The 23,811-nt window shown below is 45.3% G+C and overlaps 1 protein-coding gene across 3 annotated transcripts in view; it reads left to right on the forward strand.

The window, feature by feature from the left end:
* The window catches only part of LOC124037270 (KH domain-containing, RNA-binding, signal transduction-associated protein 2-like), a 130,053-nt gene that overhangs the window by 25,058 nt on the left and 81,184 nt on the right, over positions 1–23,811 (forward strand). For all 3 annotated transcript variants that reach the window (XM_046351961.1, XM_046351960.1, XM_046351962.1), the window contains exon 2: positions 33–160. In XM_046351961.1, coding sequence (XP_046207917.1) covers positions 33–160 — 128 coding nt within the window. The remainder of the gene's footprint in view (positions 1–32; positions 161–23,811) is intronic.

Below are 23,811 nucleotides of genomic sequence, written 5' to 3' on the forward strand. Positions count from 1 at the left end.
AATCATTTATTCTTAAATACCTTTTCCTACAGAAATCACAAAGTATGAGGGGGATGAGTTGAGAAAAGACGGTGACGTGAAGAAATACCTTGATGTCATCAGTAACAAAAACATCAAGCTCTTGGAAAGAGTACTAATCCCAGTTCAACAGTACCCAAAGGTAAGACAACCCAACACCGTTATGTTTGATCTCTTTTTATTATTCCATTAAAACCACAAACAAATAAAAAAGACTAAATGCTCATTTGTTAGAAACTCTATACAACATCAACATACTGAGTCTTGACAGTGGATGAAGACACAGATGGAGTTGGGAACATATTGGCCATCTTGGGGGCTAAGAGTAAATCATTTCTGATGCCAAGAGTGCGGACCTCTTCACCCCATGTTGTGGTCAATACATCTGACTGTACTGTGAGAATGACTGGCCAGTTTGTGTGTGCATGTGTGTGTGTGTGTTGATGATCACATTGGAGCCCTCTGTTTGGGGGAGTGGGACAGTGTGGGGAAAGCTCCAGGGTTTGATCAACCTTCTCTAGCCCCAGATGGTGGGTGTGTTAGGCATGGCGAGGGGAGCATATGATTGCATCTGACTCATATGGGATCAGGGTGGTTCCTGCCTGCCTCCCTCCCCGCTATCTGATGCAGAAAAAATAGAGCTAATTGACTGGGAGGCATGTTAAAGCTAGTTAGGGCTATTAATTCATTAGTCATCATCATATTTGTTTGTCGCTTATTGTATGCTCACACACAGTCATTATCAGTGTGCTGCTGAAAGGGCCTCTCTTTTATAGATAATGTTGAGAATTGATGTAAGCACGTTATAGTTTTAATCCATTGACATGCATTTATTGTGTATTCAGCTGTAGGGGAGAGTGGGGTAACTTGAGCCAAAGGGGTAAAATAAGCCACCCATGTTTCAAGGAAACCATACACAAAATGTATAATTTGACAAAATAGTTAGGATGAGGTCATCATTTCATGGGGTTTGTGAAGGAAAAAGTTGTAAGCAAGTTAGGTCCAAAAAAACAGATTTTCACCAAGTCAAATTAATGAATTGTGTTCGGTGGAGATTTTAGCATGTCAATCTTGTTGGGGAAAACAACCATTTTTTTAGATGCATGCCAACAAAGTCACTACACAACTCGAAAAAATACATTCATTGCACTATAACTGGCAAATGGTGCCCACAAACGTTTAGGGTCTACATAAAGCTGTCCCGAGAGTGACAGCGACATAATTCAGTTCTTACAGTTTTCTCCCTGTACACCAAGTCCGAACCGCTAGATAAATAACGGGGTCGCATAAGCAGACAATGAAAGCTCTTACAATATACAATAATTACATTTCTCTAAAACAGGCTATAGGCTACATGTGCACTACCAATTCAGAACAGTAGGCTATATACATATTTGTTCAGCACTTTTAAAATGAACATCGGCATAATTCAGAACATGAGCCGTTCTTACAGTATTCTCCCTTTACACCATGTCCGAACAGTAGGCTAAATTAACAGGGGAACATAAGCAGGCAATGAAAGCTGTTACAATATTTGATGATTACATTTCTCTAAAACAAGCTATAGGCTACATATGCACCACTAAGTCAGAACAGTAGGCAAAATTAGGAGGGGAAAATATACGAAATTATTAGGATGAGACACATTTTTTTAAACTAGGCAAGTCAGTTAAGAACAAATTCTTATTTTCAATAATGGCCTAGGAACAGTGGGTTAACTGGCTTGTTCAGGGGCAGAACGACAGATTTTTACCTTGTCAGCTCTGGGATTTGATCTTGCAACCTTTTGGTTACAAGGCCAACGCTCTAGCCACTAGGCTACCTGTCGCCCCATAGGCTACTAACTGCTTACTACACAACATACACTTAATATTACTTTCTTAGCTATAGTATGCATATTACATCACTTATGCAGCAGCATACTAGACATATTTATGGACTCAGCCTTGTTGTGCTGTGCTCACTTGAACAGGAAGTTGGCACGGTGGTCCTTTTTGTGGGCAAACTTCTAAATTACTTTGTCATCAAAGTCTGGCATTCTCTGGATGAAGTCATGCTGGATTGACAGCATGGCCAATGCATTTAACCCTTTCTGGCCCATGGAGTTACATGTGTTTTTATCCTTTTAAGGGTAGAAAAGTTTCTCTTTAAACATTGTGGTTGAAGAGAGACCATCTCCGACAAGGCCTCCTGCAGGTTGTTCTCGTAGATGGATTTCAATAAAGAAAGTGCTGTCATTCCAGTGTGCAGCTCAGGATGCCAGTAGAGAGTGGACAGCTCTGTTTTCATCTTCTCCTGGTTGCCCACAGGCCCTAGCTTGGTAGCACACTGGAGTTCTGCGGTCGGAAAGGAATGTACATACTGGGGAAAAATGGGTCAAATAATAATAATACTCACAGTGGTTGTAGAGGGTGCAACAGGTCAGCACCTCAGGAGTAAATGTCAGTTGGCTTTTCATAGCCGATCATTCAAAGTATCTCTACCACTCCTGCTGTTCCCAGAGAGTTGAAAACAGCAGGTAGCATGTCCGGTGAACAGGTCAGGGTTCCATAGCCGCAGGCAGAACAGTTCAAACTGGAGCAGCAGCATGACCAGGTGGACTGGGGACAGCAAGGAGACATCAGGCCAGGTAGTCCTGATGCATGGTCCTAGGGCTCAGGTCTTCTGAGAAAGAAAGAAAGAAAGAAAGAAAGAAGGAAAGAAAGAGGAAAGAAAGAAAGAAAGAAAGAAAGAAAGAAAGAAAGAAAGAAAGAAAGAAAGAAAGAAAAAAAGAGAGAGAGAATTAGAGAGAGCATACTTAAATTCACACAGGACATCGAATCAGACAGGAGAAATACTCCAGATATAACAGACTGACCCTAGCCACCCGACACATAAACTATTGCAGTGTAAATACTGGAGGCTGAGACAGGAGGAGTCGGGAGACACTGTGGCCCCATCCTATGGTAACCCCAGACAGGGCCAAACAGGCAGGATATAACCCCACCCATTTTGCCAAAGCACAGCCCCCACACCACTAGAGGGATATCTCTAACCACCAACTTACCATCCTGAGACAAGGCTGAGTATAGCCAACAAAGATCTCCCCCACGGCACAACTCAAAGGGTGGTGCCAGTTACCACTCATCACCGCTGCCCTGTCGTAGGTTTGTGCAACCAGCTTCTCCTTGACATTCAGTGGCACTAGGACTTGTTTGATAATGTTAGAGAGGCAAACACCAATTTTATCCTTCACCTCTACAAACTCCAAAACCTCTCACACACACTGCTGTCTGGTAGCATGTAGTGCAGCACTATTACCATCTGTGATTTACACTAGACATCAGTGGTCTCCTCTGCCTGTACAGATGCAAAAGGAGTCTCAGACACCTCCTTAGCTTCTCTGTGCACTTCATACATACAATCCAAAAGTTTGTTTTGGATCGTGCTTGATGTACCCTTAAACATTGGTTGGTCGTCATAATGCCTTTCTAGCCTGTAATCTCCTTCAAGCATTGTCTCAAAAATACACATGAAACGCCTGTGTTCAAGGAGTCGGCCGACTAGTCATGGCCCCTCAGTGCTGTCTCACAATTTCTGCACAATTGAATGCATGCTATGTCAACCACGTACCTATTCTCCTTGTTGGTTGTGAAGGTCGTTGGCCCGTCTATATGCGGTGTGTAGTTGAGCCACAACGTTTGATTTCCCCAGTAATCCAAGTTAAACAGCTTTGTCTATGTGATACACAATTCTCATGTTTTGAAACCCTTTCAGACAGATGTTTTAAATCCTTAAACCCAGACTTGGACCACACACCCTCTCCATTGAATAACAGGCAGGGGAAGCAAAATAGTGATTTCTTTGAGATGCTTGCAGTTAGTCACTGCTTCCTTCCAAACCACTGATTGTTGAATTTGCGATTTCCGACTTGTTGGGTAATCTTTATGTCCAGGTTTTAGCTTTAATTTCTCTTCATTTGACAAGGATTGAAAAGGATTTGTCAGTAGATTGCCAACTAGATTCATGATGATGACTGCTAGCTGACTGCTAGCTTGCTAGCTACGATTTTGAAAGTATGATGTTGTCCAATCAATGGTACTGTAGATATAATGTGATTTGATGTCATTCTATCTGTGGCCAATGACCTTGAGCATTCTTGGATGGACACTTCTAATGTAAATCTATTGCAGCACCCAAGGGGCAAAAATGATTGAGCTCTACCCATAAGACTTGGCGGTGACGTAGTGTCCCGATGAGTGACAGAACACTGAGCCAATCACGGTGCAACACTCCCCATATGTTCTGCTGGTTTGCCCCACCACCATAGAAAGCACTGAGCTAGGCTTAAAACACCTGCATTTTGGAGCTGCCTAACTCAAGAAAGCAAAACAGAGACTGTATATATTTTATTACATTGTTTGCAACTGGTATGTGACACGTATTAATCCCAAAATAACAAGCAAAACAGGCAAGCCCCAACAAAACCAGAAATGTGGGGCTCAAAACAGGCAAGCCCCAACAAAAACAAAAATGTGGGGCTCAAAACAGCTCTGCCCCACCTGCCCTGAATGATGGTTCGCCACTGATTGTGTTAGAGGTTTCATGACACTTGGATCTAAACCAAAGTAGATCATTTTAAGATTGTTCTATACACCAGTTGAGGTCTCTATAACCTTCAACATGAGGTCCTAAACCTAGCATGAAAGTGCATCTTTGTTGCTGTGTGGGCTAATATAGTCAAAATGTTGTGCCATGAGACAACTTTTGTTGGACAAGGTATGTTCTCAAAACTGTAATGTTTACATTAATTTGGATTAATCCTGAAATATATGTAGATATCTTTGTTTGCAAGAATGCTATATTTCTCTTGATGGAGTGAAAAATAAAAAATCTTACCCCATTCTCCCCTATATTTATTATTATTATTAGGGAGGCCTCTGGGTAGAATAATGTCTTATTCATGCTATGGTCTATAGAAACATAGAATAATTAAAGTAAAAACCTGAAAACTGTGATTGCCATCAGAAAGTAAGTTGGGATTTTGATTTTTGATTTATTTTGTTATTTTGTGCCCCTGTGAGTTTCTGACAAAGAGTTATCAGTGTAGTTATATTGCGCCACTGTGATTAACCAGACTTTCCAATCCTGCCCTACTTTTCATCTGTAGCTCAGCTCAGTGGAATGTGTATAAATTAGGCCATCTTCTTTTGTGAAATTCATAGATTTGTACCATGGCAACTGTACATGCTGCACAATATCAATACTCAAGCCCACGGGGGGGCAAACTAATTTTTCCCAGGGGGGCGCATTCGGTCTTCAACGAAGTCCGTAGGGCCATACTGTCTCAATTGATTATATTTCTTCGCTGTCAAAATGTGCAAAAATGTGTCCTTTATCCATCGTTTTGGGGAATTTTCTATGCTCCCTGGCTGTCTAGCTTTCATTTAGTTGATTATTAGCGAGCTGGACACAGTCAAAAAACTGTTTTGAATTGGTTTTAGTAATTTTAATCCTCCTGCTGTGTTCCGGTCGAATTGGACCGATTTACAAATTCTCTCTCTGAAAAATGTAGTTAATTTAATCTGATTGTCTGATTGTCATACATTTTGATTACATTTGGATGTTTTATTTAACATTTGTACACCTGTGGTGTTCCCGGTCTAAAATGGCCGGTCATTAGAAATGAATGGGTGAGACTACAATTAGTGTATAAAATTGAATTCAGGCACATGTCCATTCATCAGATGGACACCCTCCTCTCCCAGATCCCCATATACATATGTGTTTGAGCACACACACACACACACACACACACACGCACGCACACACACACACACACACACACACACACACACACACACACGCACGCACGCACACACGCACGCACGCACGCACACACACACACACACCCACACACACCTCACTCCCCTTCTTGGCTTCCATGGCAACCCCCACGGGTACCTCAATAGAATCTTTCCCCCATGGAACCTCTGCTGTTGGCATTCTCACAAACAATTGCAACATTGTTTCAATAATATATAGAACTTTTCTTGCAGCTCTTGTATATAAAGCTTTTTTGAGGCCTTGCTCACAATTCATTCTGTGGCAGCACAATGACCAAACTATATACTGTATGTGAGGCTCTTTGAGGCTCATGACACTGGTGAGGAGGAGAGAGTCCTTGTTAAACTTTGACACAAAGTAGTCTGTGATAAATAGCACAATATGTTTCATCTGAGTATTTGTTATAGTCAAAATAATCCATACATTATGCTTTTTTCCTTCAAAACCGAGTTGTATGATCTCAGGTCAATGAGGCTTACAGGCCATAAATAGCAAATAGGTTCCGCTACTGTCTGTGTTATGAGTCTGAGATGCTGGGGAGACCTGTGTTGTTGTGTGTTTTCTTGCTCTGTAGTGAATTAGCATTTGGTTCAAAGCAGTTTGGACGTGCATCCCTGGACCAGGTGTGCTCTGATGCCGTTCTTCAGCATTTGGTTGAAGCGTTCCACGCTTCCATTAGCTTGTGGGTTGTAGTAGGCCGTGCGGATGTGTTTGATTCCCTTGTTGATGAGATAGGAGGAGAACTCGAGGTCATCGGGGGCCAATTGTCCGTGGTGAGGGTGAGGGGTAGGCCCCACCTAGTGAACAGGCTGTCTAGGATGTCCACGATGGCCTGTGTTGACCACTTCTGGCCGCTTAGAGTGGAGGTCATGTGCCACCACCAGGAAGTGCTGATGGTGAGGGACTGCGTGCCCATGGATCTCGCCACAGATGTGCAGCTGGATGGGCACCCAGGGGCGGGACGGCCATGCGAGAGGCTGCAGGGGGGGTTGGGGGGACTTTCCTGTTTTCCCACTGAGGAGGCATGCAGCACAATCCCTGACCAGGGCTTGACCTATGCCCAAGTGACCCTCGTGCTCCATTGATAGAACATATGCACGCAGGCCACTCAGGACCACAGTGCAAAACCCTTGAGAGACACAGACTTCTTCCCAGCAAGAAAGTTTGTGCTTCACCCTGGCGAAAATCGACAGCTCTTCTGGCACACGTGCTGGCCATCCAGTGCATATGTAGGTGCGCAGGGTAGACAGTGTGGGATCCTGTTCTGATGCTTACTTCAGCTCCTCCAGTGAGACGGCTGACTGAAGGGGAGTGTAGAGCATTTGACCGAGCTCTGTTTCATTGTCGTCTGGCAAGACAGTCGGAGTAGGAGCGTCAAAGGATCGGGAGAGGAGGTCTGCCACCACGTTATCCCTCCCCGGAGTGGACTTCAGCTGATAGTCATACTGTCTGAGGTGGTCGGCCCATCTGTGCAGCCGAAGTGGCTTGTGGCCAGTTCCTGATGCTGACAGTAGCGCTTTGAGGGACTGGTGGTTAGTTCGGAGCGTGAACAGCTGGCAGTATAGGCAGAGGTGCCACCTTTCCGTTGTTCAGTGGGGCTCAGGACCCATGAGGCGAAGGCGACGGCCTCCCAATGCCATTGTGCAGCTATGAGAGGACAGCTCCTAGTGCACCAGCTGAGGCGTCACAGGTGACAATAGTGGGGCAGACGTGGTTAACGTGAGCCAAAACTTGCGCTTCATTGAGTCTGAGCAGGCTTCCGTCCAGGCTCGTCCTTCTTGAGGAGCTGGTGCAGGGGCGCTGTGGCCTGAGAGTAGTGGGGCAGAAACCGGAGGTAGTAGGCTGTCATGCCCAAGAATGAGGCCACCTGAGAGGCTGAGGTCAGTTCCGGGATGCGGAGGATGGCTTCAATGTTCGACATGAGTGGGGCAATGCCTTTGGCCGACAGGCGGAAACTCACAAACTCGACGGCTGAAGCTGCAAAAGGTGCACTTTCCACCATTCAGGGTCAGGTTGTTCCGCAGTAGAGCACTGAATACTCTTTGGAGTCAATGGTCATGGATGTGGAGGTCACCCTGGGTATTCCATAATGTCATCCAGATAGACTGCCACCCTGGGAATTCCAGTGAGGATCGTGCTCATCTCCATCTGGAGGCAGCTGGGGGCAGAGCTAAGTTCAAAAGCCATGCGTGTATATCTGAACACACCAGCATGTGTGACAAAGGCTGTGAGGTCTCTGCTGGTTGGGTGGAGGGGCACCTAAAGTTAACCCTGACGCAGGTCGAGCTTCGTGAAGACCTTGGAGCAATGAAAGTGTGAGGTCAGCTCCTCAGCTGTAGGCAAGAGGTAGTTATCCGGGACAACAGTCTTGTACACAGCACAGAGATCCACACAAGTCCGGATTCCACCTGACTTTTTGGTTGTGATGACCAAGGTTGAAATCCAAGGGGCAGCGTTGACTGGCTCAATGACACCTGCCTCCAAATGTGACTGGAGAGCTTTTGTAACGTCATCACGCAGTGCAAAAGGAATGTGCCGCAGGGACTGCATGACTGCGGTCACGTCCGGGTTCACTAGGGACCTGTGTGTAAAAGTTGTGAGGCAGCCCAGTCCATCAAACAGAGTTGGCCAGTTCTGTTGCCATGTGCCAGTAACTTGGTGGATAGCTGACCCACTGTCATCTCTCAGTGTGAAACCTAAGCTTAAGAAGAGGTCGAGGCTCAGGAGCTTGGTACCCCACTTTGCAACGTGAAATGTGAATGATGGCAGGTGCTTGGCGCTGTAGTGCACTGGGACCTGGAGGGTGCCTGAAATGTCTATCTTGGATCTACCATACCCACAAAGTGCAGTTGAGGTCTGTTGAAGTGGTAGGTGACTGAAAAACTTGTTGTAAGTTGCAAGGTTGGGCAACCACACCGCAGCACCAGTATCCAGTAGCAAAGGCAAACTCACCTCGCCCAGCTGCACAGTGCATGTCTTGAAGGACACATGGATAGTGGAAACAGTTCGGATTTCAGTGTGTTCATGGTGAGAGCGAGATGAAAATAAGGGCCTGTTCTGGGTGGAACTAGCAGTTGGGGCAGAACGACACACTTTAGCAAAGTGATTGTATTTTGAACAGTTCTTGCATATTTTCCCACGGGCTGGGCAGTTTGAAGCCATTGAATTCTGAGAGCTAGCGCCACAGTTGCCACTGCTACTTCGGTTTGTTTGTCTGTGTGACTGCTGCACGGGCATGCTGGTGTCTGTGTCCATGCATCTATTGACGTGGGAGGGCGTGTGCAGCGTGTGATCGTTGTAGTGCACATGCTCGGGCTGAAGCTGCTGTGTGAGAATGGCTGGGGGCCAAGTGTATCCTGCAGAGCTGTCTGTTAGCATAGTAGAGCATTCTAAAGCTGATTCCTGGAGTGCTATTTTAATAGCTCCATCAAGTTGTAAAATATCTGATTCCAAAAGCAGTGTCTCTCTTGTCTTTTCACATAATGTCCCCTCTATCAGCTGATCCCTGATGATCTAGCCACACAGCTTTGAATGGACTCACCCAGGCATTGGTGTCTTTTCCGTAACCGGTAGCGTTGGAGGAGCACTCACTCTTTCCCAACGAAGTGGTTCCGTAGGAGGCTGACTGCAGGTGTGAATGTGGGAGCCGATCCAAGCGCTCTGAAAATCCTCTGTCCCTCTGTACTGAGGCAGTAACGGATCAGTGCTGTCCTCCGCTTGTCGGAGATTGTAGAAAAGTCCATAGCTTCAAGATAAGTGTTAAAACTTTCAAGTCAGTTATTCCACAGGGAGGAATGGTTCTGGTGGTGGTAAGCTGAATTCAGCCATCTTCGTCGCCAATGTTATATCTAGCTTAGCTGTCAAAGAACGCACATCCGGGGCCCCCTGGGTGGTGCAGTGGTTAAGGGCGCTGTACTGCAGTGCCAGCTGCGCCACCAGAGACTCTGGGTTCGCGCCCAGGCTCTGTCATAACCGGCCGCAACCGGGAGGTCCGTGGAGCGACGCACAATTGGCCTAGCGTCGTCCGGGTTAGGAAGGGTTTGGCCGGTAGGGAAATCCTTGCCTCATCGCGCACCAGCGACTCCTGTGGCCGGCCGGGCACAGTGCGTGTTGCCAGGTGCACAGTGTTTCCTCAGACACATTGGTGAGGCTGGCTTCCGGTTTGGATGGCACTGTGTTAATTGAAAATGTTAAAAAATTTAAAAACAAACTTATGAAAGAACGCACATCCGCACAGTTTCACATTGCACATCACTCTCTCGTTTAATGACATGTGGCACTCATTCTGACAACCCATTCATCTCTAAAACAACACACTATCTCAAATCATAATGACAAACAGCACGTCGTACCATACATAACAAATATATGTATTATTATGGATTTATAATCAGCTATAATGGTGCAGTCATTTTGGACCAGGAACACAGAATGAATTAACATGAAATGAACACAACAGGGAGTGTATGCTTCATGATTAACATCTCATGGTGTAATCATAACAACATACAGGAACTCACCTGACCTAGAATTCCTTACAATTAAATGCCGGCCATTTTACCTCCCAATAGAATTCTCGTCAGTTACAGTGGCTTGCAAAAGTATTCACCACCTTGGCATTTTTCCTATTTTGTTGCCTTACAACCTGGAATTAAAAAGGATTTTTGGAAAGGTTTGTATCATTTGATTTACACAACATGCCTACCGCCCTGAAGATGCAAAATATTTTTTCTTGTGAAACAAACAAGAAATATGACCAAAAGAAGAAGAACTTGAGCGTGCATAACTATTCACCACCCCCAAAGTCAATACTTTGTAGAGCCACCTTTTGCAGGAATTACATCTGCAAGTCTCTTGGGGTATGTCTCTATATGCTTGGCACATCTAGCCACTGGGATTTTTGCCCGTTCTTCAAGGCAAAACTGTTCCAGCTCCATCAAGATGGATGGGTTCCGCTGGTGTACAGCAATCTTTAAGTCATACCACAGATTCTCAATTGGATTGAGGTCTGTGCTTTGACTATGTCATGCAGGTGAAAGAGGACCCAAAAGCGACTTAACAGAAACAGAGTTTATTTAAGTCCAAACAGGGAATAACAGAAATCCTCTAGTCTGTAGAGGGGAATAACTGGAGAAGCGGCCACAGACTGCAGGTCGCTTCGGGTAGGCGCAGGCCGTAGTAGACAGAGACACCTGCTCACACGCAGCATCTGATGAAGGCAAAAAACACGACAGGACAGGGCGATACACAATCACAGCAAAAACACGACAGGACAGGGCGAAACGCAATCACAGCATGGTGAATACTAAACAAGGAACCGACGGGACAGGAACGGAACACAAAGGAATAAATAGGGACTCTAATCAGGGGAAAGGATCGGGAACAGGTGTGGGAAGACTAAATGATGATTAGGGGAATAGGAACAGCCGGGAGCAGGAACGGAACGACAGAGAGAGGAGAGAGAGGGAGGGGGAGAGAGAGGGATAGAAAAAGGGAACGAACCTAATAAGACCAGCAGGGGGAAACGAACAGAAGGAAAAGCAAAATGACAAGATGATATAAGACAAAACATGACAGTACCCCCCCACTCACCGAGCGCCTCCTGGCGCTCTCGAGGAGGAACACTGGCGGCAACGGAGGAAATCATAGATCAAACGGTCCAGCACGTCCCGAGAAAGAACCCAACTCCTCTCCTCAGGACCGTAACGAAAAACGATAAAAAGGGAAACTAGGGTACTACTCTAAAAAAAAATGAGAACTAGGGACAGACTGAGACACAGCAAGGGCAGGAACAAGAACAGGAGAGATGCGATGGCAGGGAACAGACTGAGACCCAGCAAGACCAGGAGCAGAAGCAGAAAAAAATTACCAGACTTCTTCTGCGCGCAGTCTGAACACGCAGCCACGAAACGGCGCGTGTCACGCTCCTGAGTCGGCCACCAAAAGCGCTGGCGAATAGACGCAAGAGTGCCTCGAACACCGGGATGACCAGCTAACTTGGCAGAGTGAGCCCACTGAAGAACAGCCAGACGAGTGGAAACAGGAACGAAAAGGAGGTTACTAGGACAAGCGCGCGGCGACGCAGTGTGCGTGAGTGCTTGCTTAACCTGTCTTTCAATTCCCCAGACTGTCAACCCGACAACACGCCCATAAGGAAGAATCCCCTCGAGATCAGTAGAAGCCACAGAAGAACTAAACAGACGGGATAAGGCATCAGGCTTGGTGTTCTTGCTACCCGGACGGTAAGAAATCACAAACTCGAAACGAGCGAAAAACAACGCCCAACGAGCTTGACGGGCATTAAGTCGTTTGGCAGAACGGATGTACTCAAGGTTCTTATGGTCTGTCCAAACGACAAAAGGAACGGTCGCCCCCTCCAACCACTGTCGCCATTCGCCTAGGGCTAAGCGGATGGCGAGCAGTTCACGGTTACCCACATCATAGTTGCGCTCAGATGGCGACAGGCGATGAGAAAAATAAGCGCAAGGATGAACCTTTTCAGACTGGAAGCGCTGGGATAGAATGGCTCCCACGCCTACCTCTGAAGCGTCAACCTCGACAATGAATTGTCTAGTGACGTCAGGAGTAACGAGGATAGGAGCGGACGTAAAACGTTCTTTTAGAAGATCAAAAGCTCCCTGGGCGGAACCGGACCACTTAAAACACGTCTTGACAGAAGTAAGAGCTGTGAGAGGGGCAGCAACTTGACCGAAATTACGAATGAAACGCCGATAGAAATTAGCGAAACCTAAAAAGCGCTTCGACACGTGACCTTGGAACGGGCCAATCACTGACAGCTTGGACCTTAGCGGAATCCATCTGAATGCCTTCAGCGGAAATAACGGAACCGAGAAAAGTAACGGAGGAGACATGAAAAGAGCACTTCTCAGCCTTTACGTAGAGACAATTCTCTAAAAGGCGCTGTAGAACACACGTGCTGAACATGAATCTCGAGTGACGGAGAAAAAATCAGGATATCGTCAAGATAGACAAAAACAAAAATGTTCAGCATGTCTCTCAGAACATCATTAACTAATGCCTGAAAAACAGCTGGCGCATTGGCGAGACCGAACGGCAGAATACTCAAAATGCCCTAACGGAGTGTTAAACGCCGTTTTCCACTCGTCCCCCTCTCTGATGCGCACGAGATGGTAAGCGTTACGAAGGTCCAACTTAGTAAAGCACCTGGCTCCCTGCAGAATCTCGAAGGCTGATGACACAAGGGAAGCGGATAACGATTCTTAACCGTTATGTCATTCAGCCCTGATTCCACGCAGGGGCGCACCGTCCTTTTCTTAACAAAAAGAACCCCGCCCCGGCCGGAGAAGAAGAAGGCACTATGGTACCGGCGTCAAGAGACACAGACAAATAATCCTCGAGAGCCTTACGTTCGGGAGCCGACAGAGAGTATAGTCTACCTCGAGGAGGAGTGGTCCCCGGAAGGAGATCAATACTACAATCATACGACCGGTGAGGAGGAAGGGAGTTTCGGGACCGACTGAAGACCGTGCGCAGATCATGATATTCCTCCGGCACTCCTGTTCGCCAGGTTCCTCCTGGGAAGTAGGGACAGAAGAAACGGGAGGGATGGCAGACATTAAACACTTCACATGACAAGAAACGTTCCAGGATAGGATAGAATTACTAGACCAATTAATAGAAGGATTATGACATACTAGCCAGGGATGACCCAAAACAACAGGTGTAAACGGTGAACGGAAAATCAAAAAAGAAATAGTCTCACTGTGGTTACCAGATACTGTGAGGGTTAAAGGTAGTGTCTCAAATCTGATACTGGGAAGATGACTACCATCTAAGGCAAACATGGGCGTAGGCTTGTTAACGGTCTGAAAGGAATGTTATGTTGAACCCATTCGTCCATGAAACAACCCTCAGCCCCAGAGTCAATCAAGGCACTGCATGTAGCACCCGAACCGGTCCAGCGTAGATGGACCGACATAGTAGTACAAGATCTTAGCGCTCACCAGTAGCCCTCCATACTGATGGGCTCTGGCCTCTTACTGGACATGAATTAACAAAATGTCCAGCAACTCCGCAATAGAGGCACAGGCGGTTGGTGATCCTCCGTTCCCTCTCCTTAGTCGAGATGCGAATCCCTCCCAGCTGCATGGGCTCAGTCTCAAAGCCAGAGGAGGGAGATGGTTGCGATGCGGAGCAGGGAAACACCGTTGATGCGAGCTCTCTTCCACGAGCCCGGTGACGAAGATCTACCCGTCGTTCTATGCGGATGGCGAGAGCAATCAAAGAGTCCACATCTGAAGGAACCTCCCGGGAGAGAATCTCATCCTTAACCACTGCGTGGAGTCCCTTCGGCTCGTTCCACTCACTAGAGACAGCAAGAGTGCGAAACTCAATAGAATAATCCGTTATGGACCGTTCACCTTGGCATAAGGAAGCCAGGGCCCTAGAAGCCTCCCTACCAAAAACTGAACGGTCAAAAACCCGAATCATCTCCTCTTTAAAGTTCTGGAACTTGTTAGAGCAATCAGCCCTTGCCTCCCAGATAGCTGTGCCCCATTCTCGAGCCCGGCCAGTAAGTAGTGAAATGACGTAAGCAACCCGAGCTCTCTTCTAGAGTATGTGTTGGGTTGGAGAGAGAACACAATCTCACACTGCGTGAGAAAGGAGCGGCACTCAGTGGGCTGCCCGGAGTAGCAAGGTGGGTTATTAACCCTAGGTTCTGGAGGCTCGGCAGGCCAGGAAGTAACAGGTGGCACGAGACGTAGACTCTGGAACTGTCCAGAGAGGTCGGAAACCTGAGCGGCCAGGCTCTCCACGGCATGGCGAGCAGCAGACAATTCCTGCTCGTGTCTGCCGAGCATGGCTCCTGGATCTCGACGGCAGTGTAACGAGCGTCTGAAGTCGCTGGGTCCATTCCTTGGTCGGTTCCTTCTGTCATGCAGGTGAAAGAGGACCCAAAGCGACTTAACAGAAACAGAGTTTATTTAAGTCCAAACAGGGAATAACAGAAATCCTCTAGTCTGTAGAGGGGAATAACTGCCACAGACTGCAGGTCGTTAGGCGCAGGCCGTAGTAGACAGAGACACCTGCTCACACGCAGCATCTGATGAAGGCAAAAAACACGACAGGACAGGGCGATACACAATCACAGCAAAAACACGACAGGACAGAAACGCAATCACAGCATGGTGAATACTAAACAAGGAACCGACGGGACAGGAACGGAACACAAAGGAATAAATAGGGACTCTAATCAGGGGAAAGGATCGGGAACAGGTGTGGGAAGACTAAATGATGATTAGGGGAATAGGAACAGCCGGGAGCAGGAACGGAACGACAGAGAGAGGAGAGAGAGGGAGGGGGAGAGAGAGGGATAGAAAAAGGGAACGAACCTAATAAGACCAGCAGGGGGAAACGAACAGAAGGAAAAGCAAAATGACAAGATGATATAAGACAAAACATGACAGACTAGGCCATTCCAAAACATTTAAATGTTTCCCCTTAAACCTCTCGAGTGTTGCTTTAGTTGTATGCTTAGGGTCATTGTCCTGCTGGAGGGTGAACCTCTGTCCCAGTCTCAAATCTCTGGAAGACTGAAACAGGTTTCCCTCAAGAATATCCCTGTACTTAGCGCCATCCATCATTCCTTCAATTCTGACCAGTTTCCCAGTCCTTGCCGATGGAAAAATATCCCCACAGCATGAGGCTGCCACCAACATGCTTCAATGTGGGGATGGTATTTTCGGGGTGGTGAGTGGTGTTGAGGGGTACTTCTCCACAACTTTATCCCTGATCTGTTTGGAGAGCTCCTTGGTCTTCATGGTGCCGCTTGCTTGGTGGTGCCCCTTGTTTAGTGGTGTTGCAGACTTTCAGAACAGGTGTATATATACTGAGATTATGTGACAGATCATGTGAGACTTAGATTGCACACAGGTGGACTTTATTTAAGTAATTATGTGACTTCTGAAGGTAATTGGTGGCACCAGAACGAATTGCAAATATCTCTGAAGTTGGAGACTTTTATTTCCCTCACCAACTTCAAACATCTGCTATCTGAGCAGCTAACCGATCGCTGCAGCTGTACATAGTCCATCGGTAAATAGCCCACCCAATTTACCTACCTCATCCCCATACTGTTTATATTTATTTACTTTTCCACTCTTTTGCACACCTGTGTCTCTACCTGCACATTTACCATCTGATCATTTATCACTCCAGTGTTAATCTGCAAAATTGTAATTATCCACCTACCTCCTCATGCCTTTTGCACACAATGTATATAGACTCTTTTTTTCTTTCTACTGTGTTATTTACTTGTTTATTGTTTACTCCATGTGTAACTCTGTGTTGTTGTCTGTTCACACTGCTATGCTTTATCTTGGCCAGGTCACAGTTGTAAATGAGAACTTATACTCAACTAGCCTATTTGGTTAAATAAAGGTGAAATAAAACTTTTTTTTTTAATTAAAAAATGTTATTTAGGGGCTTTATAGCTAAGGTGGTGAATACATATGCACTCATCATTTTTAAGTGTTTTACTTTAGAGAATTCTTTGAAACAAGTAAGTTTTTTCACTTCAACAATTTGGACTATTTTGCGTAAGTTCATTACATGAAATCCAAATAAAAATACATTTAAATTACAGGTTGTAATTCAACAAAATAGGATAAACGCCAGGGGGGATGAATACTTTTGCAAGGCACTGTATAGTCACAGCTGTGTACATTCCTCCTCAAGCAGACACCAAGATGACCCTCAGGGGACTTCACTGGCCTCGATGTAAACTGGAAACCATATATTCTGAGGCTGCATTTACATTTACATTTACATTTACATTTAAGTCATTTAGCAGACGCTCTTATCCAGAGCGACTTACAAATTGGTGCATTCACCTTATGACATCCAGTGGAACAACCACTTTACAATAGTGCATCTAAATATTTTAAGGGGGGGAGGGGCGGGTGAGAAGGATTACTTTATCCTATCCTAGGTATTCCTTAAAGAGGTGGGGTTTCTGGTGTCTCCAGAAGGTGGTGATTGACTCCGCTGTCCTGGCGTCGTGAGGGAGTTTGTTCCACCATTGGGGAGCCAGAGCAGCGAACAGTTTTGACTGGGCTGAGCGGGAACTGTACTTCCTCAGTGGTAGGGAGGCGAGCAGGCCAGAGGTGGATGAACGCAGTGCCCTTATTTGGGTGTAGGGCCTGATCAGAGCCTGGAGGTACTGAGGTGCCGTTCCCCTCACAGCTCCGTAGGCAAACACCATGGTCTTGTAGCGGATGCGAGCTTCAACTGGAAGCCAGTGAAGAGAGCGGAGGAGCGGGGTGACGTGAGAGAACTTGGGAAGGTTGAACACTAGACGGGCTGCGGCGTTCTGGATGAGTTGTAGGGGTTTAATGGCACAGGCAGGGAGCCCAGCCAACAGCGAGTTGCAGTAATCCAGACGGGAGATGACAAGTGCCTGGATTAGGACCTGCGCCGCTTCCTGTGTGAGGCAAGGTCGTACTCTGCGGATGTTGTAGAGCATGAACCTACAGGAACGGGCCACCGCCTTGATGTTAGTTGAGAACGACAGGGTGTTGTCCAGGATCACGCCAAGGTTCTTAGCGCTCTGGGAGGAGGACACAATGGAGTTGTCAACCGTGAGGCCGAGATCATGGAACGGGCAGTCCTTCCCCGGGAGGAAGAGCAGCTCCGTCTTGCCGAAGTTCAGCTTGAGGTGGTGATCCGTCATCCACACTGATATGTCTGCCAGACATGCAGAGATGCGATTCGCCACCTGGTCATCAGAAGGGGGAAAGGAGAAGATTAATTGTGTGTCGTCTGCATAGCAATGATAGGAGAGACCATGTGAGGTTATGACAGAGCCAAGTGACTTGGTGTATAGCGAGAATAGGAGAGGGCCTAGAACAGAGCCCTGGGGGACACCAGTGGTGAGAGCGCGTGGTGAGGAGACAGATTCTCGCCACGCCACCTGGTAGGAGCGACCTGTCAGGTAGGACGCAATCCAAGCGTGGGCCGCGCCGGAGATGCCCGATAGATTTATTGTAGCTGGGGATTTTAACAAAGCAAATTTGAGAACAAGGCTATCTAAATTATATCTGCATGTTGATTAATGCACTCGACCACTGCTATTCTAACTTCTGCTATGCATACCCCCCGCCCTCCCTTCGGAAAATCCGACCAAGACGCCTTCTTGCTCCTTCCGTCTTATAGGCAGAAACTCAAACAGGATGTACCAGTGACTAGAACCATTCAACACTGTTCTGACCAATCGGAACCCACGCTTCAAGATTGTTTTGATCACACGGGCTGGGATATGTTCCGGTCAGCCTCAGAGAACAAAATCGACCTATACACTGACTCGGTGAGTAAGTATGTATTGGAGATGTTGTACCCACTGTGACTATTAAAACCAACCCTAATCAGAAACCGTGGATGGATGGTGGCATTGGCACAAAACTGAAAGGGCGAACCACCACATTTAACCATAGAAAGAGGTCTGGGAATATGGCTGAATATCAACAGTGTAGTTATTCCCTCTGCAAGGCAATCAAACAAGCAAAATGCCGGTACAGGGACGAAGTGGATTCACAATTCAACGGCTCAGACACGAGACGTATGTGGCAGGGTCTACAGGAAATCACGGACCACAAAAAGAAAACCAGCCACGTCACGGACACCAACGTCACCCTTCCAGACAAACTAAACGCCTTCTTTGACCGCATTGAGGACAATACACTGCCACGGTCGCGGCCATCTAGCAAGGACTGCTACCTTCCCACCACCACTCTCCTTCTCTGTTGCCGATGTGAGTAAAACATTTAAATGTGTTAACCCTCGCAGGGCTGCTGTGTTAACCCTCGCACGGCTGATTACAAACAACGACAAGACAGCCTACAGGGAGGAGTTGAGGGCCCTCGGAATGTGGTGTCATGAAAACAACCTCTCACACAACGTCAACAAAACAAAGTAGATGATTGTGGACTTCAGGAAACAGCAGAGGGAGCAGCCCCCTATCCACATCGATGGAACAGTAGTGGAGAAGGTGGAATGTTTTAATATTCTTGGCGTATACATCACAGACAAACTGAAATGGACAACCCACACAGACAGTGTGGTGAAGAAGGCGCAACAGTGCCTCTTCAACCTCAGGAAGGTGAAGAACAAACCTTTGCAGATGCTCAATCGAGAGCATCCTGTCGGGCTGTATCACAGTCTGGTACGGCAACTGCAAGGCTCTCCAGAGGATGGTGCACTGGCTCTCCAGAGAGTGGTGCGGTCTGCACAATGCATCACCGGGGCCAAACTACCTGCCCTCCATGACACCTTCCTCACCCAAAGTAACAGGAAGGCCAAAAAGATAATCAAGGACAACAACCACCCGAGCCACTGCCTGTTCACACATCTACCATCCAGAAGGCGAGGTCAATAGAGGTGCATCAAAGCAGGGACCGAGAGATTGAGAAACAACTTCTATCTCAAGTCCATCAGACTGCTAAACAGCAATCATTAACTCAGAGAGGCTACTGTCTACATTGAGACCCAACCCCTGGCCACTTTAATAAATGGATCACAAGTCACTTTAAACAATGGCACTTTAAATAATGCCACTTTAATAATGTTTACATATCTTACATTACTCATATCACATGAATATACTTCATTTTATACCATCTATTGCACCTTGCATATGCCGCTCGGCCATCGCTCATCCATATATTTACATGTACATATTATCATTCACCCCTTTAGATTTGTGTGTATTAGGTAACTGTTGGGGAAATGGTTAGATTACTTGTTAGATAGTACTGCACTGTCTGAACTAGAAGCACAAGCATTTCGCTACACTTGCATTAACATCTGCTAACCATGTGTATGTGAGCAATAACATTTGATTTGATTTATATTAAGGTCGTTCCCCTTCTCGGGCCGAATGTTTGACCACCCCTGCTCTAGCCTACGTTAATGCACTCTCTACAGATAATAAGCTGTACTTTTCTTACAGTTGAAAATAGTACTTATTATAGTTAATTAGTTTGCCAACCTTCATACATGCCTTTATGTTACTCTTCCAATATAGAATGAAAGCTAGAGGTGCTCAATGGTCACACATGGGAAAATACATTCATGCTATGAAATATTTTGACCATATATTTCAAGGACACTAGTTCACATGAGTGAATCTTTCCTTTCATACTTTTCTTTGTCTGCCACCTGTTACCTGTGGCTAAGGGGCCCTAATTCAACCAACTTCTAGGAACTACTATTATTGTATTGTGTCTTCAGAAAGTATTCACACCCCTTGACTTTTTCCACATTTTGTTGTGTTACAGCCTGCATTTAAAATGGATTAAATTAATATTTTTTTGCAGCTGATCTACTACACACAATGTCAAAGTGGAATTTTGCTCTGAGAAATGTTCACAAATTAATACAAAATTTAAAGCTGAAATGTATAGAGTCAATAAGTATTCAACCCCTTTGTTATGGCAAGTCTAAATACATTCAGGGGTAAAAAGAATGTGCTTAACAAGTCAAATAATAAGTTGCATAAACTCACTCTGTGTGCAATAATAGTGGTTGACATAATTTTTTGAATGACTACCACATCTCTGTACCCCACAAATACAATTATCTGCAAGAGCCGTCCCTCTGTCGAGCAGTGAATTTCAAACACAGATTCAACCACAAAGACCAGGGAAGCTTTCCAATGCCTCGCAAAGAAGAGCACCTATTGGTAGATAAAAAAGCATAGGTGTTATTAATTAAGTTATTAATTATGCTTTGGATGGTCTATCAATACAGGCCTATCAATACAGGTCTATCAATACAACTACAAAGATACAGGCGTCCATCCTAACTCAGTTGGCGGAGAGGAAGGAAACCGCTCAGGGATTTAACGATGAGGCCAATGGTGATTTTAAAACAGTTACAGAGTTTAATGGCTGTGATAGGAGAAAACTGAGGATGGATCACCAACATGGTAGTTACTCCACAGTACTAACGTAAATGACAGAGTGAAAAGAAGGAAGTCTGTACAGAATACAAATATTCCTAAACATGCACCCTGTTTGCAATAAGGCACTAAAGTAATACTGCAAAAAATATGGCAAAGAAAATAACTTTTTGTCCTGATTACATAATCCAATAAAACACATCACTGTTTACCACTCTTCATCTTTTCAAGCATGATGGTGGCTGCATCATGTTATCGGTATGCTTGCCATCTGCAAGTAGTAGGGCATTTTGGGGGGGTGGATAAAATGAACAGAATAGACCTACAGTAAGCACAGGCAAAATCTTAGAGGAAAACCTTGTTCATTCTGCTTTCCAACAGACACTGGGATACAAATTCAACTTTTAGCAGGACAATAACCTAAAACTCAAGGACAAGTATGCACTGGAGTTGCTTACCAAGATGATATTGAATGTTCCTGAGTGGCCAAGTTACAGTTTTGACTTAAATTGGCTTGAGAATCTATGACAATACTTGAAAATGGCTGTCTAGCAATGATGAACAAACCAACTTGACAAAGCTTGAAACGTTGAAAAAAGTATAATGGGCAAATATTGTACTATCCGGGTGTGCAAAGCTCTTAGAGACTTAACCAAGGGTGATTCTAACATGTATTGACTCAGTGGGTTGAACATATTAGTGTTAAAAAAAGTCAAAATATTTCTTCCACTTTCGATTTCTTTTTGTGTAGATCGTTGAATTTTTTTTTACAATTAAATCCATTTGAATCCCACTTTGTAACACAACAAAATGTGGAAAAAGTCAAGAGGTGTAAATACTTTCTGAAGGCTCTGTAGCTGCTGGCAAGCAAGATTGTGACTGACTGAAATGAGATTTAGAGGATGCATTGTGGGTTGTCCGATAACTGTATTTAGAATGCAATAAGAAAATCCATTCGAAATGCCAGTATTCAGCACTGTTTGCAAGACTTTTGTCTAAGTTAAATTAAGTCTGCATGGCTATTAAGCAGGAATAAATTGCTACGTGTCCTTTATCAAGTTGTATTTATCAACGCATGTCTTACAACAACAAAAAATCACATACCATCCAGAAGTCATTGTACAATCTGTTGCCCTAAGGGTATGCACCTGGTGATTGATGCTAAATTATACGGACTAACTGGAGCCAAAAATGTAATTCCAAAAACATTGGCTCTTTGACGCCAAAACGACATAATGTATCTCATTTAATATTGTAACACTATCTGGACGCCTCTGGATAAAAGTAGTGGTGTCATCTGGCTCATCTGTATTAGATACGCTGTTCTGCTATCCAAAGCACTGGAACAACTCCAGCTATTCAATTACCACACAGTTCATCTCTCTAATATGGGAAAACCGATCAGTCAAAAACTGGAAATATCATGCAGTAATACAACACGTACTGGAGGAAAAGAGGGGCTGTAGGCCTATTGATATGATTGACAATTAAAGCTAGTGGTGAAATATTAGAATTTGTGGGTTAGGGTTTGAATAACTTGAAAACGTGCAGGGTATAAATGATGGAATCTGTTCAATCAGCTCTGTAGAGTTGACAGTTGGGGCAGCTTACTAGCAGAGCTGTATGCTATTTTGACAGGGTGACTCCTGCAGAGAAGAGGTAACTCTGTAGAACTGACCTGGCTCAGTGCTGCTGCGTGGGTCTTGCTCTCTTCTAAATAATTGGTGCCATGAGACAGAGACAGGTGCAGAGGTGAAGAGGGTGAGGGCTAGATCCAGAGACAGCCAAGTGACCATCAAACACGCACACACAGGTAGGCAGGCAGGCACACATACAAATGCACGCTAAGGTGAGTTGCTGCTGCATTGCAAGTGTCAACCTTTGACACACTCAACAGCTACTGGTTACTGTAATAATGAGCCTTCTTGCTTCCATCCTTGTGATAGCACTTGAGTAGTGCTTCAAAACTTTAAGGTGAGGCTTGACAGTGAATACTGTTATTAAATAATATTATGGGTGATCCATTTAAACATAATGCGTATACCGTAGATGGTTAAGGGGCCTTTTCCAAGTTACTTTAAAAAAGGCTGCATTTATCTTTTGGTCAATGTATGCAACAAACATACTGTTTGAATGGCCTTTTACACAATGGGTTGATTTGCTTGGTGTGAAACCTTACAGTAAAACAATCATGACTTAGTATAGGTCCAATGTTTCTCATTTTCAGGTTGATCATCTGTGAGAAAGTTATTTTTGTCTTCATCAGGATCTCTCTGTGTTTAAACAAGTCTCAAATCTCTAAGATCTCAAATCTCTTGTGTCCCGCCACCCACCACCCACCACCCACCACCCGCCAACCCCTCTTTTACGCTACTGCTACTCTCTGTTTATCATACAGTATATGCATAGTCACTTTAACCATACCTACATGTACGTAGATACTACCTCAATTAGCCCAACTAACCGGTGCCTGTATATAGCCTCACTACTGTCTATAGCCTCGCTACTGTTATAGCCTCGCTACTGTATATAGCCTCACTACTGTATATAGCCTCACTACTGTATATAGCCTCACTACTGTATATAGCCTCACTACTGTATATAGCCCCGCTATTGTTATTATTCACTGTCTTTTTACTGTTGTATTTTATTTCCTTACTAATCTATTGTTAACCTACAGTGGCTTGCGAAGGTATTCACCCTATTCATAAGGTGAATGCACCAATTTGTAAGTCGCTCTGGATAAGAGCGTCTGCTAAATGACTTAAATGTAAATGTAAATGTATTGGCATTTTTCCTATTTTATCTTCGGTCTCTTTGTTGCCTCTGATTAATGCCCTCCTTGCCTGGTCCGTGAGTTTTGGTGGTCGGCCCTCCCTTGCCAGGTTTGTTGTGGTGCCATATTCTTTCACATTTTTTAGAATGGATTTAATGGTGCTCCGTGGGATGTTCAAAGTTTCAGATATTTTTTTATAACCAAACCCTGATCTGTGCTTCTATAAAACTTTGTCCCTGATCTGTTTGGAGAG

This window comes from Oncorhynchus gorbuscha, linkage group LG06, assembly GCF_021184085.1.
Source record: "Oncorhynchus gorbuscha isolate QuinsamMale2020 ecotype Even-year linkage group LG06, OgorEven_v1.0, whole genome shotgun sequence".
NCBI lineage: Eukaryota > Metazoa > Chordata > Actinopteri > Salmoniformes > Salmonidae > Oncorhynchus > Oncorhynchus gorbuscha.